Consider the following 23891-nt stretch of genomic DNA (forward strand, 5'->3'; position numbering starts at 1 on the left):
TTGTACCCATTGGGACGTCCCCATGAGTCTGTGTGCATTGAGGTTTAAGTCCCCACCAGGTTAGAAAACCATTCACACACACACACATAGGCAAGTTTTTTTGCTTGAAAACTTATACAATATTTCCCTCTACTGGTCATTTAAAGGAGAGCATAAGTTTTGAAAAAAAAAAAAAAAACAGTGTGATATAAAGAATAACCAGCAGGTGGGAGTATAGTCTTATTTATGAACCAGTTACTTGTGTCTCTCTTTTGTATTTTTTAAGCTTTTGCTACGGGAACACCGTTTGAGATATCCAATAACCGTTCGCATTTTAGCATCTTCTGTATATTTACTTCATGTTGTCCGAGTTTGGAGGAGATTGAATGAATCGCTTTTGAGGAGAAGGTAAAAACTCAGAGCTCGCTTTCCACTTCTTGTTATCTTCCAACCAAATTATCTGACTTCCTGTTGGTCAGAGCTAATGACTGTAAATTAGAAAGTTGTCCGGCTCGAAATGTACAATATATATACCGAGTTTGGTGACTGCAGATAAAACTAACCCCCCCATTTTGGACAAAAGTGACACACTTGCTGCTGCCAGTTGGTGGCGCTATAACTTTGACTCACAAAAGTCATATCCATGTGATCGGCCTCTTACATCGAACACACAGCTGAAGTTTCATCAAAATAAATTAATGTATGCAAAAGTTATAACACACTTCCTGTTTCCCTTTTCTCGCCATAAATTTGTCTCTTCGCCACGGCCAAACCGTTTGAGATATCAAAAAGTTGCTCTCAATTTAGCATCCTCAGTGTCTTGACTTCATGCTGACCGAGTTTGGTGCTGATCGGGTGAATCATCTAGGAGGAGTATCGCAAATTCCAGAGCATGCGTTTTCCGAACAACCCATAATAGCTCACTTCCTGTTGGGCGAAGCTTATGACTATGAGTGCGGAAGTTGTTTGGCCCTATGAGATCTATAAGTGTACCGAGTTTCATACATGTACGTGCAAGTGTGTTTAATATATAGACCCAGTTTTTCAAGGGGGCGCTGTTGAGCCCCCCTGCCACGCCCGGGTCAAAGGCCTCTGCCAGACCCTGTTGGCCGCACATTCCGATGCGTGTGCAAAGTTTCAAGAGTTTTCGAGCATGGAAATGGCCCCAAAAATGCCCAAAAGGCGAAAAGATAATAATAATAATAATAATTAAAGCTGCGAGCAGCGATGGCGGGCCCAAGCCGGGGGCACCGCCACACCGGTGGCATCAGCTTAACTGTGCACAGCAGGCCAATAGGCATTTAATATGGGAAAAAATAAATAAAGGGACTATGTCAAAGTCATTTGAATTCACCTCATTAACTGCAGCAACTGGTGCTGCTATGACCAGGAACCACAACAGTCATATCTCTGAGATCAATTACATTTTATTCATTAATTTTATGTCAGATGATGTCAAATGTCAATTTCAAAATGAGTGCAGAATACTGTCCAAATGCTGAAGTTGTATTATCCTTACACTTCTCTTAAAAATAAATTAAGCCAAATCACAGAGACCGCAACAATGATTTTAATATCAGTGTCAGGTAAGAGTAATATGCGTGCATAAAATTTATGGAAGTTTATTATAAACAGCCACTTATATAAATTCATGTGAAATTTAATTTTTTTTATTCATTTGAATTCTATCAATAAATAATTAGTTTAAAGAGGTGTCATACGTGATCTTTGCAAACACAGCACATGACCTTCTTTAAAGCCCATGTCATAGAAAACAATTAAAAGTATTAGGATATTACTTTCAATTATGTGCAAATGTATTTTTTGCAGCTCAAAATTTTGTAAGTTCAGAAGACCAGTATTTAATTAAAGATATAATATATGTTTTTGTTTTACTTATTTTTCACAATAAAGTGATAGATATTTGTGATAGCCTATGAAATGAAAGGGTTAAATTATGAAAAAACAAGAGACAAGGTGACACACACACACACACACACACACACACACACACACACACACACACACACACACACACACACACACACACACACACACACACACACACACACACACACACACACAGAGTGATCCTGAGAGAGGGAGAGGGGGGGTAATTTTTTTTATATTTATATTTTTTTAATTATAATTATTTGTATTAACACAATTATTTAACTAATTATATAAAACAATATTGTCAATGCCCTACAAATAAACAGGTTTTATACATTTATTTTTTTATTCAAACCCAGAATAATATGTTTAATCCTTTAATGCAGGCCAAAGCACAGCATTGAGAGGTAATCTTTTTAGACAGAAAAGTGTCTCTCTCTCTCTCTCTCTCTCTCTCTCTCTCTCTCTCTCTCTCTCTCTCTCTCTCTCTCTCTCTCTCTCTCTCTCTCTCTCTCTCTCTCTCTCTCTCTCTCTCTCTCTCTCTCTCTCTCTCTCACACACACACACGTCTGGTTCGCTATCTTTTTGGGGACTCATAGACGTAATGGTTTTTATACTGTACAAACCATATATTCTGTCCTCCTACACTGCTCCTACCCATCACACAACTTTCTGCATTTTCACCTTTTCAAAAGAACACATTCTGTCTGATTTATGAGCTTTTGTACCCATTGAGAAGTCCCCATGAGTCTGTGTGCATTCAGGTTTAAGTCCCCACCAGCCTAGAACAACACACACACACACACGCACACACACACACACACACACAGTAGTAATGCTGAAGTATGCTGCAGGCAACTCAAATCAGCTCAGCCCATCCCCCATTCCCCCATCCACAACACATACACACAGCCACACACACACACACACACACACACACACACACACACACACACACACACACACACACACTCATATCTGGTTCACTATCTTTCTGGGGACTCACCATAGACGTAGTGGTTTTTATGCTGTACAAAACATTAATTCTGTCCCCCTACACTGCCCCTGCCCCTAAACCTACCCATCACACAACTTTCTGCATTTTCACCTTTTCAAAGTAACTCATTCTGTCTGATTTATAAGTTTTTAAACCCATTGGGAGGTCCCCATGAGTCTGTGTGCATTCAGGTTTAAGTCCCCACCAGGCTAGAAAACCATTCACACACACACACAGAGGCAAGGTTTTTTTGCTTGAAAACTTATACAATATTGCCCTCTACTGGACATTTAAAGGAGAGCATGTTTTGAAAAAAAACAAAAACAAAAACAAAAACAGTGTGCTATATAGAATAACCAGCAGGTGGGAGTATAGCCTTATTTATGAACCAGGCACTTGTGTTCTTATTTTGTGTTTTTTAGGCTTTTGCTACGGGACCACCGTTTGAGATATCCAATAACCGTTCGCATTTTAGCATCTTCTGTATATTTACTTCATGTTGTCCGAGTTTGGAGGAGATTGAATGAATCGCTTTTGAGGAGAGGGTAAAAACTCAGAGCTCGTTTTCGACTTCTTGTTATCTTCCAACCAAATTATCTGACTTCCTGTTGGTCAGAGCTAATAACTGTAAATGAGAAAGTTGTCCGGCTCGAAAAGTACAATATATATACCGAGTTTGGTGAATGTAGATAAAACTAACCCCCCACTTTGGACAAAAGTGACACTTCCTGCTGCCAGTTGGTGGCGCTATAACTTTGACTCACAAAAGTCATATCCATGTGATCGGCCACTTACAACGAACACACAGCTGAAGTTTCATCAAAATGAATTAATGTATGCAAAAGTTATAACACACTTCCTGTTTCCCTTTTCTCGCCATAAATTCGTCTCTTCGCCACGGCCAAACCGTTTGAGATATCAAAAAGTTGCTCGCAATTTAGCATTCTCAGTGTCTTGACTTCATGCTGACCGAGTTTGGTGCTGATCGGGTGAATCGTCTAGGAGGAGTATCGCAAATTCCAGAGCGTGCGTTTTCCGAACAACCCATAATAGCTCACTTCCTGTTGGGCTGACACATAACTTAGAGCACGAAAGTTGTTTGGCCCGATGAGCTCTATATGTGTACCGAGTTTCATATATGTATGTGAAAGTGTGTTTGATTTATAGACCACGTTTTCAGACCCCACTTTAGGGGGCGCTGTCGAGCCCCCCTGCCACGCCCGGGTCCCAGCCTCAGCCCGGCCCTGATGGCCGCGCATTCTGATGCGTGTGCAAAGTTTCAAGAGTTTTCGAGCATGGGAAGGGCCCCAAAAATGCCCAAATAGTCGCGTAAAAAAATAATAAATAATAACAAAAAAAAAAAATAATCCTTAGAAGAACAATAGGGCTCTGCGCCCTTTCAGGGCTTGGGCCCTAATAATAATAATAATCCTTAGAAGAACAATAGGGCTCTGCGCCCTTTCAGGGCTTGGGCCCTAATAATAATCCTTAGAAGAACAATAGGGCTCTGCGCCCTTTCAGGGCTTGGGCCCTAATAACCATCTCAAATAACCCAGTCAATGATCGGGCATTGTATTTGAGCTGAAACTGTGAATACACCACCCCCCAGAGCTTTGCTAGAGAATTAATTAACTCAGTCAAATGCATCCTATATGAGATTAATCAGATATATGCCTGCCTATTATAATTTACATCTGCCCAAAATGACGCAAATGCGCACGTGAACTTGGCCATGCTAGTGTTTTACAGGCTTGAAAACAAAACTCATTTTGAATGCGCTCTCCCCTTAACAACAACGCTAATGCACGGGCAACGAAACCACATATCATTTACAACACTATAATAGTGTTCTTATTATAATTTTATGTAGCCTACATGACAGATTGGTGCTGCACGTAATTTTATTTTTCATGATGAGTACAGCATCACAGCGCGTTTAAAAGAGATCTATTGTTAAAAAATGAGTAACACTGCTGCATCATAAATACCATCAATGATTTAAAAAAAAGAAATAGCCTACCTAAAAATAATATGACTGTTTCAAATAACCCCAGAGTCGATAATATCGGGCTGTTCGCATTTGAGCTGAAGCTGAAGACAATGAACACCAGCTGAAATAACGGCAGCGCTTTGCTATCTGGTTATTAAACTCAACCAAACGCTGAACTATATGAAATTAATCAGATAGATATAGACAACATATAATCAAGTATTAAACAAATAATCTTACAACTTGCATCTGTGGAAAAGCATGTGGATGCGCAGATGAACTTGACTCTCGTTGTGGATTTCCTTTATTAACAGCGTGCGCTCATACACGGAGAACTAAAGCACGGAGAATACAACATTATATTACAATCGTGTTCTCATTGTAATGCTGTGTGTGACAGATTGTTGCCGCACATCTTGCACTGTATCTCATGATCATTCACAGTGCTTCAGGCATCACTGCGCGCTTCAGTTTCACTTTATTTCGCAGTCTGGAAGCCTAATGCTAACCAATCAGACCTCAGCTACCGTCCAAAATGCCGCAATAACCAATCCAAGAAATATACAAATATATTTGTTAAAGTCAGGGCGATCATCGTTTTCATGATCGATCGTCGCTGTCACGTTCGTGTACTCGAGTACTTGACCACTGTTGCCCATCCCTATTCTCCACCCATTCCAACCTGCCTGCACACGCTTCTTCACCTCTTTTCCACAAAAGAGAGTAACGCGAGTAATGAACTAATTTAAATTTCAATCATTGTAATTGCGTTACTTTATTTTAAAAAAATTAGAATTTGTTACATGCGTGTTACTGCTAAAAGAAGTGGAATTACAGTAATGCGTTACTTTATAGCCTGTTACTCCCAACACTGGTACTAAGATATAATAATGTTTTGTAAATATGTCCTCTGAACAATAATCTTTAGTTTTACTCATTCTGATAGATGATTAAGAGAATTTGGCCTTTGAGTATCATATTTATACTCCTGTGGATCAAGAGGTCAAACAGGACAATTCCATGCTACTAGTCACCCTGGTGTGCTTAATTATTATTATTTGTTTAAATGAATGGGAACATAATTCAGAGATATTTTACGTTAGAATTTATAGGGGTGACAATAATTACGGTCAAAATGTATTTGAGAAAAAAACTATTTCATAAAGAGATTTCCCCCCGAGGCCACTTCAATTTCAATTGTTTTACTCAATCAAAGGTTAGAACTTTGAGAATTTTTTTAATACAAAAATCAAATGAATAAACAATGCAGATTTATTTTCAAAGCCACTTTTGCTCATATTTACCAAGGGTACCAATATCAGGGGAGGGCACTGTAGTCTTTTTTCCACCCTATACACAATGCTGTTCTCTTACCAGAAAGCTATTAAACATGAACCATCACTGTTTGTGTTGCCTATTCAAAAACCAAAATAGGTGGTATGTGTGGAAGTTCTTAGGTGCCCTAGAATGAAAAATGTAATTAACCTTGCCAGGGCGAAATAAGAGTTCAGTATATGGACATCACATACTGTGAGTCTCAAACATCATTGCATCTGTCCAAACATGTCCAACATTTTGAGTATACAAGCTCTGTTTGGGGATTTAATTTACTCAGTCTATGTTCTGTCAGGACAGTATGGTCTCACGAGCCACTTTACTGAACTGCTGTTAGCTGCTGAAATAAGCCAATCAGAGCAGAGCTCAACATTAATATTCATGACCCTTCCAAATAAGGCAAAAACAGAGCATTACATCCTAGGGACAATTTATAGGGTTGTAAATGGACCTGTAAAACTGTATCTCGAGAACTTTTTCCCTTAAAGCCACATACCCTCTATGTAGATATCAGAGAACAATCTAGGGCACCTTTAAAATATCATAACACTTATGAGAAACATTAAATGAAAATGAAAGGCTAACATGATGTTGATATACACAGCTCATGTGCAGCTAAGGACACAACTGCCACTATGAGGATACAAGATAAACAAGAACACAAGACCAGAAGAGTTTAAAATAAAACAACATCATGACCATTTATCCCCAAATTAAATTTTCTGTCCTACCAGGAGTCCTGCATTCTTGACAGCCAGAGGCAAGCCAAGTAGTCCAGTGCCAATATTCCCTTTTAGTAAATGAATTATGGTCTGAAAAAACCTGAAAAAAAAAAAAAAATTAAAATAGGTCTTTGAGCACAAAACATTTAATAGGCGAAGATCACATGCTTACGAGGATCCTGTTCTTCCTCCGATCCGTTCATATTCTGTCTGCCGTGGAGAACCGGGTGAACGGATGGGCTCATCTTCAGTGGGGCTCTCATCTCTTCTAGAAAAGTCTGGGCCTAGGACCAACAAAAAAATATAGCTATTACATAAAACTCACACAAACACTACCGTTTAAAAGTTTGGCATTGGCAAGAATTTTATTTTTAAGAAGTCCCTTATGCCCATCAGTTTATTTGATCAAAAACAAGGTAAAAGCAGTAAAAATTTGTGAAACATTACTACCATTTAAAATAACTGTTTTCGGTTTGAATCTATTTTGAAATGTAATTTATTATATGATGGAAAAGCTTAAGTATTCTTCAATGTCCAATGATCCTTAAGAAATCATTCTAATATGCTGATTTACTGTTTTCAAAATAACAGTATTTATTTTAATAAAATTTATTGTGTAACATTATAAATGTCTTTACTGTCACTTTTGATCAATTTAATGCATCCTCCTTACTAAATAAAAGTATTAATTTCTTTAAAAATAATCGTACTGACTTCAAACTTTTGAACAGTAGCGTATGTTTGTTCCTTTATTTATAACATTATCTTTCACTAAGATTAGCAAAAAAAAAAAGGAAATTGCAAAGGAAATTGGTTTACCATCCTGATAGTTGATATCAGAGGCCATGCTTGCTTTGGTAGGGTGTAATTTGCCACTGATAGCTTCACTGATCAAAAGCTTCCCTGCGGAGATGCTGCATCTACAGGAACTGTGAGACAAATGAAAAAAGTTAATAGCCCTCCCAGAACACACATATGACACACAATGCCCTTTGTTTCATCATATATTTTTTTTCATCTCTTGGGGCTAAAAGCAATAAGAGGATTTTAAACATGCAAAAAAACAGTGTGCAATCAACATTAGTTATATCTGACACTCTAACGTAGCAGTGAGAATTTCACAGAGCAGCTCAAATGAACTTTTGCATTATTCACAGCCACCATTTGTATAATTATGTATATAGAGAAAATGATGAGAAAAGAATCATTAATAATCTGCCCTCACATTGGCGTCTCTCTTCCCAAAGTTAGATAGATAGATAAACACGTAGGTTTGTGGGAGAATGCTGCTTTATTTCACACCACGATGCTTCAAGTTTCTTCTCTGTTGAACTAACTTTAACGGATGCAATTAACTGAATGTTTAACTGAATTTAACAGTTTTGGAATGTTACTATGGCAACCATTTTTAAAAGAAAGCTACATGACTAGGCATTGGAATCTATAGCAAACACTAATAGATGATCCAGAACAATTAATGTGTTGTCAAATTGGCAGGATTGTATTAAACTCTTATTAAACACTTCACCGCTTTTTCATATTAAACTATGTTATTTCCTTAACTAAAACGAGTTGATACATACCTCTCTCGCCTCAGTGCATGCACTTAATCGCTCTGACGCGGCATGACGATCTGATAGCATTTAGCTTAGCCCACTAAGCCCAGTTCATTCACTATGGTACCAAACAGAGATCCAGTTAGAAGCGACCACACACCTCCACGTTTTCCCTATTTAAATACAGTTACACAAATAGTTGAACGATCAAGTACGGGGACATAAAATAAAATGTGCCACTTTTCTAAGTGGATTAAAAATGAGAACTATAATGTATCGCCGCGGAATAGCACTTCTGAGAGTGCTTCGACTCAACGGAGTAAAAAGTCACGTTAAAAATTGCATTCTCCTGCTGAAAGAGGCTACAGCTACCACACCAGGGAATACTGCTTCCATGAAAGGGTGTACATGGCCTGAAACAAGGCTTAGGTGGGTAATTCATGTCAAAGTAAAATCCATATGGATGGCAGAACCCAAGGTTTCCCAGAAGAACATTGTCCAAAGCATCACACTTCCTCCTCTGACTTGCTTACTTCCATAGTGCATACTGGTGCCATGTATTCTCCAGATAAGCGACGCACACGCACCAAGCCATCCATGTGATGTAAAAGAAAATGTGATTCATCATCTGACCAGACCACCTTCTTCCATTGCTCTGTGGTCCATTTCTGATGCTCACATGTCCACTGTTGTCGCATCGGCTATCTCACAACTTCTTCGCAACTTTGAGGACAAAATGTTTACTTGCTGCCTAATATAATAATAATAATAATAATAATAATAGATTTTATTTATAACGCTGTGGCAAGCAGCGGGGCGAGGGACCGCGAGTGACGAGTGGTAATGAGTACCAGCTGAGCGACACACCGGTCTCGTCTCGCGGCTGAGTGATGGGAGCATAAAACGAGGAGCGAAGGCAGCGAAAGAAGAGAGAACAAGGCCTGTATTTTATGTTATGTTTTTATGTTTTGTTGTGTGTGTGTGTGTGTGTGGGCTGTCGTCCGTGAGGGGCTGCCTGCAGTTTACTTTTGTTTTGTTTATTTATTTTGAAATAAAAAGTTTGTTAAACGTTCATTGGTTCCCGCCTCCTTCCTTCCCATCTATGAACTGTATTACAAACGCACTTTTTATTCCAAAGAATCTCAAAGTGCAACAATGGAAAAGGGAAAAAAGAAAAAATTATTAACAAGTAAAATAAAGAATAATACAAAACAATCAACCAATACATAACAGTTAAAAGCTTTTCTGAACAGAAAAAAAGAGCCAATGGAGGAAGTCTCTCTAAGCTCCACAGTACACTGTGGTCTACAAAATCATACATTTCTCCCAGTGCTAGAGGCTCTAGTCTATTGCTACATATTCCCAATTCGGCAGTGTCATTATGACGTCTTCGAGGCATGACAGCTGAAGACCAGATGGAGGGGATCGCCGCAGTGGCAGCACCATGCAGGAGGCATGTTCTTTGGGCACCTCTGTGGACACACCGGGGTCGGCACAGAAGTCCAAGCCGTTCCACGGCCACAGCGCAAGACGAAACAGCGGCGCAGCTGAGACGCGGAACATCGCAACGACATGCCAGACACCAATGACGCCGGGCCAGTGCAAAGGCCGCCAATCAACCGACAACCTCAGCCACCACGTAGCCCAAGCCCGAGGGAGACCACCAGCCTCAATTGCAGCGAGCAACACGAAACGTCCTTCAAACCAGAAGCAACCGCAACAATTCAAACAAAAACAGCAGAGAAACGGTGGGAAACGGCGAACAACGTCCTCTCAACGGCCGCCAGCAATCAGCAACAGTCCCAACTGCAGCCCGGACCGTTTGACTAGTCACAGCCACAAGAAAACAAAAAATCTAAATCTAACTGTACAGTTAACATGTTTTGCATGTGGAGAAGACGTGAACAGACAACGCCAGTGTCCTCTCCTCTACGTTGCTAGGCAACATCCCACTCACTAACAGGTGCCGTGATGAAAAGATAATCAGTGTTATTTACTTCACCTCATGTTATACGGTTTTGTAATGTTGAAGATATTAATACTCATGTGTGTACTACACCAGTTGTGCACAGTATGTCAGAAAGACGTCACAACTATTGAAATTGTGCCAAGATTTGAGACAGTTCAGCAAACTTATTCAGTTACTGAGTAAAAGTTGTAACTGACACAAATCCCAATTCTTTTAATACAGTTATCGGAGCATGAAAGCCACACTAATAATTAATAAAAATAATAGATTTCATGTATAATGAATTTTTCATTCCAAAGAATCTCAAAGTGCAACAAAGGAAAAACATAACAAAAAAATGAATAACAAGTAAAAATATAGAATACTACAAACAATCAACCAACACAGAAAACTGAACAGAAACAGAGCTGATGGTGAACAGAAACAGAGCTGATGGTGAATAAAAACAGAGCTGATGGTGAACAGAAAACAGAGCCGATGGTGGAAGTCTCTGTAAGCTCCGCAGCACACTCTGGTCCACTCCATGTTTTACATTTCTCCCAACGGCAGTGTCCTGATGACGTCTTCGAGTCACGACAGCTGAAGGCCAGATGATTGGTCTTCATGACGATTTAGGCCTAGTCCACACGTACACGGGTATTTTTATTACCGGAGTTTTTCCTCCTCCGTTTTAAAAAACAATCGCGTCCACACAAGCACGGTTTTAAAAAAAAATCTGTCCACATGAGAACGCAAAACTACGCTATGATTGGCTGCCTGATTTCCACATGGGTCCCATTTACTGCACCGATGCACATTGCACTGACTGAGGGATGCCATGAGCTCAAGTGAAACACTTCTACGAGTTCCTTTACTTTGGACTCAGTGACAGGTAACTGTGCAGGGCCGAAGTGGACTGTATAGCTTCACACACTTGCTTTACTATTTTGTATTATTGCATTCTGGCGCCTTTGTTCTGCAATACAATGAAATAACTGAACATCTGTAGGATAAACATGTGATAAGCGCTGTTAGTGGAGTCCACCGCATAGAATCGACTCACGTAAATCAAAAGGAGATGTGGAAAATCTGACGTCAAACAAAGGAGAGAACGGCGCGCACTTCAATTTAAAAAAACGAAATCTTCGGTTTCACCATCTACACGACAACGCTGTAACCGGAGTTTCTAAAAATCTTCACCCTGGCCGGAGTTTTCAAAAAAGTCCGGTTTTAGTAACCGGATACAGCGTTTGCGTGTGGACGAACAGCCAAACCGCGTAGAAAAAGCTGCGGTTTTGAAAATACCCTTGTTCGTGTGGACAGGGCCTTAGACGATGGGGATTGTCGCAGCATCATGCAGGAGGAAGATAAAGTTTTCCGGGCACTTCTGTGGACACACCGGGGTCGACACAGATGTCCGGCCACAATGCAAGACGGAACATCCCAACATCATGCCGGGCTCTGATGGCGCTGGCCCGGTGCAAACTTCAGCCACCATGCAGCTCAAGCCCGAGGGAGACCACCAGTGAGCAGCCGACACCCAGAAGAGAGAGCAGCCGCAGCGAGCAACATGAAATGTTCTTCAAACCAAAACCAACCACAGCAATTCAAACATAAATATCAGAGAAGAGGTGGAAAATGGCGAAACAACGAACAACGTCCTCTCAGTGGCTGCCATCAATCAGTAACAGTCCCAATTGTAGCTCTGACTGTTAGACTAGTCACAAACATAATAAAATAAAATAAAATCTAAATCTAATAGTACAGTAACATGAATTGTAAGTTGGAGAAGCAGTGAACAGACAACGCCAGCGTCCTCTCTCCCACGTTGCCTAGCAACTTTTAACTTTTATCACTATATGATAATGCAAAGCAACTCTATTCAGTGCTGACACACATCTAAAATCAATGTTTGACTTTGGAGTGGCCAGTTCTTAAACACATTTCCCATGGACTCCTCACTGTCTCTGTGTAAACGTCAAATCAAAATAAAAACAGATCAATGGGGGGAAAGCCTTTTATGATCATGCAGGTCACTTGAACCTGAACTTTGCATATAAAAGATGCGCTAAATATGTCTTAACCAAAAAAGTAAATCTAAGGGAACAACTTGTAGTCACAGTTTTAGATTTTTAAAGCAATACAAACATCAAGAAACCCAATAGGCTACTGTTCAATGCTGGAATAAACAACTACTGGAACAGTTTAACATTTCAGACAAGGACATTAACATTATAGACTTGCAAAGTTGTCTTATTAAGTATGGTAAAACTTTACAATAAGGTCCCATTTGTTAACATTAGTAAATGCATTAGCTATCATGTATTTATTCCACAAGGAAATACTTTTAAACTCAAAAAGTGTATTTGTGATTTAAATGGAGACCCTTAAATCGTTTACGACAGTAATATGTGGTAATAGAGTATGGTTTAAAAAAACAGTAATATCGAAGTTCCCTTCCGCTGTCAGTGCTGTCACAACTGAAGACATTGAATGCTAATGTAATAGTGCTAGTAACTTACGTACATGGACTTACCGTAAGCACAGCTGAATGATATACACCTACTATATAATGCTCATAAAGTCCATGTCTGAACCCTGACATGCTATGAAAGCACAGACGTGCACAAATGAACGGACATGACACGCTCTCCTCCTGTGATTGTGCTATCCGCTCCGCTGCTGCTGCGTCCTCCTACTGCTGCCATCACATGACCATCAACACGTGTCGGTCAGCTGATTTCACTTCTGTTTGTAACAGAAAAAACGAAAAACAACAACAAACGTTTCTAATGTTTCTGTGTTTCTGATTGAAAATGTACGTTTTAAATTCTATCCACATCCCATTTACGCCTTTGGAAACATTACAACGAACGTTAATTATGTTAAAACAATGTTGTGCATTTGCAGTCAAATTCAGTGTAATTGGGCAATTCTTTCAACATTAAATTTATTATATATATATATATATATATATATATATATATATATATATATATATATATATATATATATATATATATATAATTTTTTTTTTTTTTTTTTTTTTTTTTAATGCATGCGACAAGCGAAAAGGGGCATGTAAAAGTATGGTAGGCTACGTGTTTATTGTACACTTAAATTATTCGAAAAGTAACTCGTTCTTATAATTCTTCGAACCATTATTGTTTTTTTTTTTATTGATTTATTTGATTTGATTTTACTTTTAATGCCTGCAGTGGGGGTGGGAGTGGGAGCGTCAATAAAAAGGGATCATGTAAAATTATGTATTGTAGCCTACGTGTTTAAAACTCGTATTATCCGAAAATTAACTCATTGCCTCGTAACACAAACGTGATATTTAGTATATAGAATATCTCGCAACATGTATAATGTGAGCGGATATATGTACGTTTAGTTAGTTGTGGTTCAAATTAACGCTCGTCAGAAAATTTTACACATTTTGTGACGAGCCCTAAACTAAACACACGTCATCGTCTGTACGGTAGCAGTACTTGTCACTCTGTAGTCTTGAGCTCGCAGTCGCACAGACAATCGGATCGATCATGACGGTAATTGCACATTCAATCTAAAAAAATAACTCACAAAGATCTGCTGCTAGATTGTTAGATATCCTATCACTATTTTAGATAACTTAGCAGGCTCTTAGCTTTGTAACGTTAGCAAGCTTGCTATTCGTCTTTAGAAGAATTCAATCCAATGTGTTTTCTTTTCTCATGACAGACTCACGAGTTTTTTGTTGACATGACATGTGAGGGATGCTCTGGTGCAGTAACTCGAGTGCTTAACAAACTGGGTAGGCTTTTAAGTATTTCACATTTCAAACAGTCTCCTGGTTTACGGCATTCGATCTGTGTGTACCTGTCATAACTATTTAAACTAGATGTTTGTGAAAGTGAGACTACAGTGGTTAAATACATCCACAATGTAGCTTCATGTTCATTTCTTTTTATGAGATGTACTTTTTAATGCGGGGACATAGTCAAAGTCCATTTAAGCCTTTGACATGGTTCATAGTTCAGTTGTGTTTCTCAACAGATGTCAAGTTCAACATTGATCTCCCCAATAAGAAGGTCTTCATTGAGTCAGACAAAGATAAGGATGTTCTTCTGGAAACACTGAAAAAGACTGGGAAAACTGTTACCTACGTCGGTCCAAAATGAAAAATGACACATTAAAAATGATATGGTGAGATGCTTGTATTTGAAATTCAATCACATTATTTGAAAAGTACTATTGATTAAAATGTGATTAAATATATCTGCCAGATTAAACATATTAAAGGGATAGTTCACCCCAAAATGAAATTTACCCCATGATTTTCTCATCCTCAAGCCATCCTAGGTGTGTATGACATTCTTCTTTTAGAGTTTATTTTTTAAAAAGTCCTGGCTATTCCAAGCTTTATAATAGCAGTAATTGTTGTCCATAAACAATAGCCTGGATGCCAGCTGAACTTAGCCCCGCCCACAAAATTTTTAGGTTGGGCGGTTCGGTCTGGCCTCGATCAATAGAGGAGTAATTATCCCTGAACAGAAACTGTTCGGACCAATGAAATCATCAGGGTGGGCTTTAGACGATGACGGACAGATGATAAACAGTAACGTAATCATGCACGTCATCAAAGGGGCTTGGATTATACACTCCTGAACAAAATCTTAAAGGGTCATGAAACATCTCAAAAAAAGTGTTTTGGGGTTTCATGACCCTTTAAGACCAGGGGATGCATTGCAAGTTTTACACATTTCGCACTAGTGGATCATAACCGGGTTGTAAGTGCTGCTTCAAAATGCCAAAAGAAGGAACAGGAGCAAGAGACAAAAAATAGAGAGTAGGCAATTTATTGAAAACTGCATTTAAGCTCAAACAGGCCGTTCATCAGCTGATCAAAATTTTAAGACCATAGTCCAAAAAATAAACGCACAACAGTACTAAAAGTGTCAAAAAAGGACTCAGTAGTGAGTAGCCCCACCGTTCTTGTTGATCACTTCAAAAACTCGTTTCGGCATGCTTGATGCCACTGTTTCCAGGAGGGCTGGTGTTCCTTTGCTCAATGTGGTGAAGATGGCTTCACGAAGGGCATCCACGGTCTGGAACGGACCGTCCATTTTTGTAAACTTCCCTTGCCATCCATCCCCAAATGTTCTCAATGGGATTTAGATCAGGGGAACATGCAGGATGGTCCAAAAGAGCAACGTTCTTCTCCTCGAAGAAGTCCTTCGTCAGGCGGGCTTTGTGAATTGCAGCGTTGTCCTGTTGAAAGACCCAGTCATTACCGACAGACGGGAGCCCTCCGTCAAGAGGGATGCCCACTGCAACAGATCCACATAGCCAGTCGCCGTTTGACACCCCTGTACAACCTGAAGCTCCATTTTCCCATTGAAGGAAAAAGCACCCCAGATCATGATGGAGCCTCCTCCACTGTGCCGCATAGAAAACATCTCAGGTGGGATCTCCTTGTCATGCCAGTAACATTGGAAGCCATCAGGGCCGTCCAGGTTAAATTTTTTCTCGTCAGAGAATAAAACTTTCTTCCACTTTTCAGTGTCCCATGTTTGGTGCTCCCTTGCAAATTCTAAATGGGCAAGTTTGTGTCGTGGGAGGAGACGTGGCCTTTGAAGACGTTTTTTGTTCTTGAAGCCCTTCTCTAGCAGATGACATCTTATGGTTATTGGGCTGCTGTCAGCATCAGTAAGGGCCTTAATTTGAGTTGAGGATCGACCTGTGTCTTCACGGACAACCCGTTGGATCCTGCAGCTCAGTGCAGGTAAAATCTTTTTGGGTCTACCACTTGACTTTTTTGTCCCATAACTCTCAGGATTTTTTAAGAAAAGTAAAATGACTGTCTTACTGCGTCCAACCTCAGCAGCGATGGCGCGTTGCGAAAGGCCTTGCTTGTGCAGCTCAACAATCCGGCCACGTTCAAAGAGAGAAATCCTTTTTGCCTTTGCCATCAGGAGATCTTGACAGTATGACTGCTTGAAGGACAATGACATGAAAGCTATATTTTTGTGCAGATTTGTCCTTTTTTGGCTATGGTCTTAAACTTTTGATCAGCTGATGAACGGCCTGTTTGAGTTTAAATGCAGTTTTCAATAAATTGCCTACTGTCTATTTTTTGGTCTCTTGCTCCTGTTTCTTCTTTTGGCATTTTGAATCAGCACTTACAACCCGGTTATGATCCACAAGTGTGAAATGTGTAAAACTTGCAATGCATACACTGGTCTTAAAATTTTGTTCAGGAGTATATTTGTTCGAATCCTAAACAGAGAGCTTGTTTGTATATGCATTCACCTTCACTATTTCTCTCAAAAATGATGATCATGTTGGGTAAGTACTCTGTGTATCATTAAATTCTTTTATTTTTTTACAACACCGGCAAAGATCGTTTATTCCAGCGCGCTTGCAGACAGGGTTGCCAAGTTTTTACAACAAAATCTGCCAACTTCTAGCCCAAAACAATAGCTTCTCGGTGGGAAAAAATTGTGTTTGGGAGGTAAAATGTGTGTTATTTTGGCAAGGTAGCCTGATAAAATTCACACTCATGGGTCTGTATATCACATAATAGTCGCTTCAACCTGCGGACATATAAAACAACCCACGGAAAAAACGGGGACTTGGCGACACAGTCCAGTTGAGCTCTGTTAACATTTGACAACTAGCGTAATGCGTCGCTTCGTCGCTCTAATTGGTTGTAGCTCTATCCAATTAAGGTCTTTCCTGGTTCTGTTGAAACACAGCTCATAATCACAGACTAAACACACAGAATTCTGACTAGAATTCAGTATGATCACATCAGGCTACATAAACAATGCATCTGTCTGTCAAAAAAACTTGCTCCACACAGCTCTGGGGGGTTAATAAAGCCTGAAGCGAATTGATGCATTTGTGTAAGAAAAAAAAAATCTATATTTTAAACTTTATAAAGTAAAGTTTCGGCCGATCGCCTGCAGTGGAAAAAGTGTTGAAAGTGCCTTCTTGCAGTTTAAAATGCGTATGTCTGACGAGCGTACCTGGTAGCTTAAAGGTGTACTATTTTTGCAGTAAAATATCCAAAAACCACTAGGCCAGTGTTATATGTTTTGTTCAGTTGAGTACTTACAATATCCCAAATGTTTCCAACTATTTGTAAATTGCGAGAAAATTGCTATTTTAACCAAGGAGACGGGACGTCCGATAGGGCTGCACGACATTGGAAAAAAATTACATTGCGATATTTTTTCCCCCAACAATATATATTGCGATATTGAGACCCATCAATCCAGGCTAAAGTCAATAATTACCATTCCATGATATTAATAATTTCTCTAATAAGCAAGCTTCATTACAAGTGACATAAATAAATGTTGGAAAGTATGTGCAAACATGAAACTAAACCTCCAGTAGATGGCAGCAGGTGACCGTCTTAATGAGTGAGTCACTGAGTCGTTCATTCAAACGATTCATTCAAACGATTCGATTCAGTACCACACTTGTTGCTGTGAGTGAGACACGTTATGGGTCTGCTGTGAACGAGTTTCACTGCTGAAATAGAACAAAAACACTTAATATTGCAAATAAAATGTAAACTGTAATGTTAATTAGTTGTTTATGGAACTGTCATATGAAATCAGTGTCATTTTCAGTCGTGATGGTATTCAGGAAAACGCTCTAGAGTTGTAATTTCTCCTTGAGAGGCTGCACGAGCGTCAACAGCGCGACCCTTGTTATCTTCAGTTCATTATATATTGTTATCCACTATCAATCGCCACTTACACTAATGCACAAACATTCTTGCATTTTGGTGATTCGCTAGTTATTTTTTGTTTTAATCAGGCTCCTGTACGTCAGGCAAGTAAAATTCTCTTTAATTGTCCCTTCAAAAAATCCACTTGTCCCGGAACAAGCGTTAATGTCGAGCCCTGCTTTGTATTCGTCGTAAAGAACTTTGTGGTGCTGTAAGTTTTAAGTGATCAGACAAATTGGTGGTGTTTTCTTGTTTTGTGGCCACAACTTTCTGACACTCCATGCAATTACCTCTTTTTGGTCAACATCCTCCTTTTTATAGCCGAAATAGTCCCAAAAAGATGATTTCTGTTACGAAACCTTTTTTTGTTGTTGTGGCGGATCCTCTTCGTCGCGAAGCAGTTAATGTTTTAGCAGTTAATGTTTGGCCGTGAGCCCCGGTGAGCAGCGGCACAGCGAACCAATCACTGTGCAGGAACGTGGAATGTGCATGTCACTCCAGCAACAAACTCATGTTTACTGTATGCTACCGTTCTCTTAATACACCATGGGCTACTACCCTTCACATCGCATGTGCCGGCGATGTGACTATCGCTCACGTGCACATCGCGATGTCAATGTTAAAACAGAATGTCATTCAGCCCTAACGTCCGAGCATAACGTCTGAGGGAGTCGCCTGTCAATTGCGTCATATTTGCGTTAACCTCAGTTTCCGGTTGTATTTGGCAGAAGCGCTTTACTTTTAGTTGTGTGAACAAGTTTCACAGCAGCTGCTAAGCGAACACAGAGTAAAGTCATAACATAATTTTAAACACACTTAAATTTATCTAATATGATAAACAAAGCAGCATTACCTCATACTCATGGACCGTAAAAGTGGAAATAGCGCCGGCGACCATGTCCTGTCCCGTCATAATAAAAGTCCTGCTGTTCACGAGGCGTGTGTTTGTGTAACAATTGCTCAAGTGGCCTTGCTCAGCTCCACAACATTTGGCCCATCCCTGCTTCATAGTACAGTAGGGGTTGCACCAACAAGTCGACTTATCGACTAGTCGACTTTAATGCTCTGCCATAACGCTTTAAACTTGACATCGACTAGTCACTGGACTTTAAAGGGCGCAACAGGATAGGCAATTTCCTGACACGCAGGCTCTGTTTTCAACAGTTTAAATTGACAAATAATTGCATACTCCGAGAGCTCTCCACAAGACATGTTTATTATACCATCTAGATGCTCAAAATTGATCGGGAGAATGCACACTTATTGTGCACACATTAATTATCACGCTAAACTAATGCGTGCTGCATTGCAACGCACAAACATAGGCGATCGCACATCACGGGAAGTTAGCGCATGCCTCACACAAAGCCATTCAGTAGCGCAGAAATGTATTGTTAACACTGTTCTATGATTTATCAATAAAATTGCTTAAACACTGAAAGGTTTAGAAAAAAACTTGATAACTAAAACTCAGTTTCACTACTTGGTTTAAGAATTTTTCGATATTTAGACATTAGATATTTTAGAAAAAAGACAAAATTACTAAGTAAAAAGAGCATGGCTTGGTTAGGTTAGCAATGGCCGCCGCTATGGATGGTATGCTTTCCGAGTGCTAGATTACCCCCTTGGTGTCTCCGCCTGAAGTCTCGCGAGATTTCCTGTGTTTACAGTCAGGACTCTGGTTTAAAATCTGTTTGTGTGTGGTGTGCTGTCTTTGTTACATCATGGCACACCACACACTTTAGGAGCAATACGGTTAAATCTAGGATTATTTGTCCTCATGTTTGTGGTCTATCATATTTTGAAAATCATATAAGATGTAAAAAATATTTTGGTGTGTAGTGTACCCAGCATAACGTATAGATAACCTTACGCATCACTGACAATCCTACATTTACCAAAAAAAAAACATTTTTCATGACCATTAGCTGTAACGTCAATCTGTCAATGAATGTATATATCAGTAAACACATAGCATTAGCGCTAACGTTACCCTGCCAGTGCATACAAAGATAGATTGAAGTGATATTACATTCAGAAATGTCCAGCTCCCCGGCCGTCATCTTGTTCTGGGTTCAAATTGATACGATATGTCTTCACAGACTCCCGTTGCCATTCTTTCTCCAAAATATACTGCAACTGTTGTCAAAGCAACACTGCACGGGAGTGTGTGTCAAAGCGGCTCACAAAACAGAGGGGCGGGGTGAGAATAGCTCATTAGCATTTAAATGCACTAGAATGGCTTGCTTGTCCAGGTAAAATGAGTGTTTTCATACAATATTAAGGAGCATTTTTAATTAAAGTATATTACAAACTTTTCATTTAGACACTAAAGAATCATATTAACTTGTACAAAAATGTCATTATATGACCCCTTTATATGGCATTATATGACCCAAAAATGAAATTGATTAAATTAACGTTCTACACATACATTTCTAGTCATATATGGACTACTTTGACGTTTTTATTACCGTTCTGGACATGGACAGTATAGTGTGCATACACTTCCATACGCTCTCGGACTAAATATAAAATATCTTAAACTGTGTTCTGAAGATGAACAGAGGTCTTGCTAGCCTGACAAGCCAGACCCACATCAAGATGTTTGGTCTGGAAACTCACCATAGACAGGGCTCAATCTGAGGGGCGGGATAAACGGTTGTCTTTCAAACTCCCTCTGCACGCGATAGGATAGCGCTACACCAACCAGAGCAACGACGGTGAAGCAGAGCTCGCTGACTGATTAAACATTCGCCGTATCCGGTCGGCTAAACTACGAACACATCTTCCCTTTTTAAGAATGACTTCAGTGCCGCTCTTTGTTCTTTTCTCAGAGAAAAGCTTAACTCCAAGTCTTCCAGAGTCGCGGTCAGAGCTAATTCGAAAGGCCGCCGCCGTTCGCCAGTTTCTGTGTTTACTAGAAGCACGCAAACGCAACTCGGCCATCGTCATTATGGCCCCGCCCGCCGACTCTATACATGATGTGATTGGGCCGTCCAGATTTTGAGGAATACAGCTCAGAATGGTATTGAGAGTTCCTAGACGAAACTTGCGGGCAAATTAAATTTGCTGCCGCTAGGGTGCGTCTAGATTTCTAGGCTAAGGTCTTGCAGGTGTGGAACGACATTAGAGTAAGTCATTAATGACATCAATTTCATGTTTGAGTGAACTAACCCTTTAAGCATCTTGAAATGCAGAGGCACTTTCAACACGTTTTCCATAAATTGTACACAGAAGGCGATTGGCCGAAACTTTACTTTACAAAAAGTTGTAAATATGGATATTTTTCTTACACAAACGCATCAATTCGCTTCAGGCCTTTATTAAAGCTGTGTGGAGAAAGTTTGACGGACAGATACAGATTTTTATGGACTTGAAAAACAGAACAACAATTACTGCTATTATAAAGCTTGAATTAGCCAGGACTTTTTTTAAAAATAGAACTCAGATTGTATTCATCTCTGAAAGAAGAATGTCATACACACCTAGGATGGCTTGAGGGTGATTAAATCATGGGCTAATTTGAATTTTTGGATGAACTATCCCTTTAACTGATTGTTATTGTAATTGTCTAACTGGTATATCCTTTTATTAAAAATAGTGATGTGTTTTATGTTATTAGGCTTCTTTAAACGCACATCATTGAAAACTAGCCTTGGAAGTTTTTAGTCAGACAGGATTTACTTGAAAGTTCAAAGGTTTTTTTTAACAATAGGCCGTAACATATATGTTTGGCTGTTAGTTTCCATCCTCTGCTAAGCATGGCTGCTAAGCATCCATTAAATCAGTGTTGTCTCTGCTTTCTAATGCCCTAATATGCCTGGATATATTCTTCTTAAGTTCTTATGAAAGCATATACACAGATCAGGCATAACATTATGATCATAATATTGTGTTGGTTCCCTTTTTGCTGCCTGCCCTAAAACAACCCTAAACCGTCAGGGCATGGACTCCACTAGACCCTTGAAGGTGTACTGTGGCCTCTGGCACCAAGATGTCAGCAGAAGATCCTTTAAGTCCTGTAAGTTGGGAGGTGGGCCATCAATGGATCAGACATGTTTGTCCAGCACATCCCACAGATGCTTGATTGGATTGAGATCTGGGAAAATTGGAGGCCAAGTCAACACCTCAAACTCGTTGTTGTGCTCCTCAAAACATTCCTGAATCATTTTTGCTTTGTGGCAGGGCGCATTATCCTGCTGGAAGAGGCCACAGCCACCAGGGAATACCGTTTCTATTAAAGAGTATAAACGTCTGCAATGCTTAGGTAGGTTGTACGTGTCAAAGTAACATCCACATGGATGGCCTGACCCAAGTTTTCCTAGCAGAACATTGCCCGAAGCATCACACTGCCTCTGCCGGCTTGCCTTCTTCCCATAGTGCATCCTGGTGCCATGTGTTCAGCAGGTAAGTGACACACACACCTGGCCATCCACGTGATGTAAAAGAAAATGTGATTCATCAGACCAGGCCACCTTCTTCCATTGCTCCGTGGTTCACTTTTGATGCTTACGTGCCCACTTTTGGTGCTTTCAGCAGTGGACAGTGGTCACCATGGGACACCTTTACAAGAGCTGCAGTTTTGGAGATGTCAGACTCACTCAAATCCTTAAGTTTGCCCATTTTTCCTGCTTCTAAAAGGACAAAATGTTCACTTGCTGCCTAATATATCCCACCAACTAACAGGTGTTGTGATAAGGATATAATCAGTGTTATTCACTTCACCTGTCATAATGTTATACCTGATCTGTGTATAATTCAGGTTGTGAAGCTTTCATTAATATTATTTTCTTCTTTCTCATAGTGATTTTGCCACAAAGAAATATTGCTGTTGATATTATCTAAAGAGGACACGGATTAAAATCTATGTTGAACCATGTTTTAATAGGTCAGAATTGTGCTGCTTTGATGATTATGAAGTGGGACCGTACATTACACATCAGATAAAACATCGCATATCTTCGGGACCACTGAAGGAGATCTGTTCAGCAGAGCATCATGAAGAGTAGTTATAAAATTGATAATGGCTGTTTTTTTTTGTTTTTTTTTGTTTTTGTCAGTTATAATAATGTTGAAATGTAACTTTTTACAATGTGGTTGTTTTCATGCCACACTTGTCTGCTTGAAATGGTTGAAAGTATCCAGATGATAATTCAAATAAAGATTCCTTTATTTATGTAGAGGAAAACAAAATATTCTGAATGTTTGGTGTTTGTCCATTACTGGTGTTGTTTTAGTATAATTGAGATCATTTTATAGTTCTTGAGAATATTTTGAATTAGTTTTTATTTGTATATTTTCCCATTTCATTTTAAATTCAAATGTGTGTTTTTGTCATTTTTATAAGTTTGAAATAGTTTATAGATTTTAAGTTCTATTTCAGTTTTTGTCCTATTTCATTATTTTATTACATCAAGTTAAACAATGAAAATGAGACATTAGTTAAGATAGTAAACAAAGATAGGTGTTATGTTTTTATATATTTTATTTCAGATGATGTTTATACTATTGCAAGTAATGATTTATTTTGTTATGGTTTTAGTTTCAGTTCAATATAATTTATATGCTTATACTTTTTTATACCTGAGGTCAAATATTATCAGATCAATTTAAACAAATATATAACAAATTATGTTATGCTTAAAAATACTTATAATATAATTCTGGCTCTTTCAACTTGATTTCATTTGATTTTATACATAACACCTTAAGGCACCTAATGAGGTAATGCATTCATCTATA

The 23891-nt window shown here is 39.2% G+C and overlaps 2 protein-coding genes across 5 annotated transcripts in view; one reads left to right on the forward strand and one right to left on the reverse strand.

Annotated features, from left to right (window-relative positions):
• The window catches only part of slc36a1 (solute carrier family 36 member 1), a 103796-nt gene extending 90675 nt beyond the window's left edge, over positions 1-13121 (reverse strand). For 2 of the 3 annotated variants that reach the window (XM_067457813.1, XM_067457812.1), the window contains exons 1-4: positions 12957-13121; positions 7736-7845; positions 7089-7200; positions 6926-7016 (exon numbers count right to left, since the gene is read on the reverse strand). In XM_067457813.1, coding sequence (XP_067313914.1) covers positions 6926-7016; positions 7089-7200; positions 7736-7763 — 231 coding nt within the window. In that variant the 5' untranslated portion in view covers positions 7764-7845; positions 12957-13121. Of the gene's footprint in view, positions 1-6925; positions 7017-7088; positions 7201-7735; positions 7846-8499; positions 8585-12956 lie in introns of those variants that run through there. The other variant, XM_067457814.1, reaches the window with a different exon arrangement.
• A 752-nt stretch (positions 13122-13873) lies between these two features.
• atox1 (antioxidant 1 copper chaperone) lies at positions 13874-23351 on the forward strand. Of its 2 annotated transcripts, none has more exons than XM_067457816.1 (4): positions 13874-13971; positions 14144-14216; positions 14459-14608; positions 22954-23351. In XM_067457816.1, exons 1-3 carry the CDS (start codon positions 13966-13968, stop codon positions 14581-14583), a joined length of 204 nt encoding a protein of 67 aa, XP_067313917.1. In that variant the 5' UTR covers positions 13874-13965; the 3' UTR covers positions 14584-14608; positions 22954-23351. The 2 variants fall into 2 exon arrangements, with proteins under 2 accessions (XP_067313917.1, XP_067313916.1); XM_067457815.1 differs by having other exon boundaries at positions 23038-23351.
• The last annotated feature ends 540 nt before the right edge of the window (positions 23352-23891 follow it).

Source organism: Pseudorasbora parva, chromosome 11 (assembly GCF_024679245.1).
Source record: "Pseudorasbora parva isolate DD20220531a chromosome 11, ASM2467924v1, whole genome shotgun sequence".
In the NCBI taxonomy this organism is placed as follows: domain Eukaryota; kingdom Metazoa; phylum Chordata; class Actinopteri; order Cypriniformes; family Gobionidae; genus Pseudorasbora; species Pseudorasbora parva.

Coding starts and splice junctions, on each gene's coding strand:
- atox1 (XM_067457816.1), top strand. Junction 14,217..14,458: donor TCGAGTGCTTAACAAACTGG/GTAGGCTTTTAA, acceptor GTTTCTCAACAG/ATGTCAAGTTCAACATTGAT.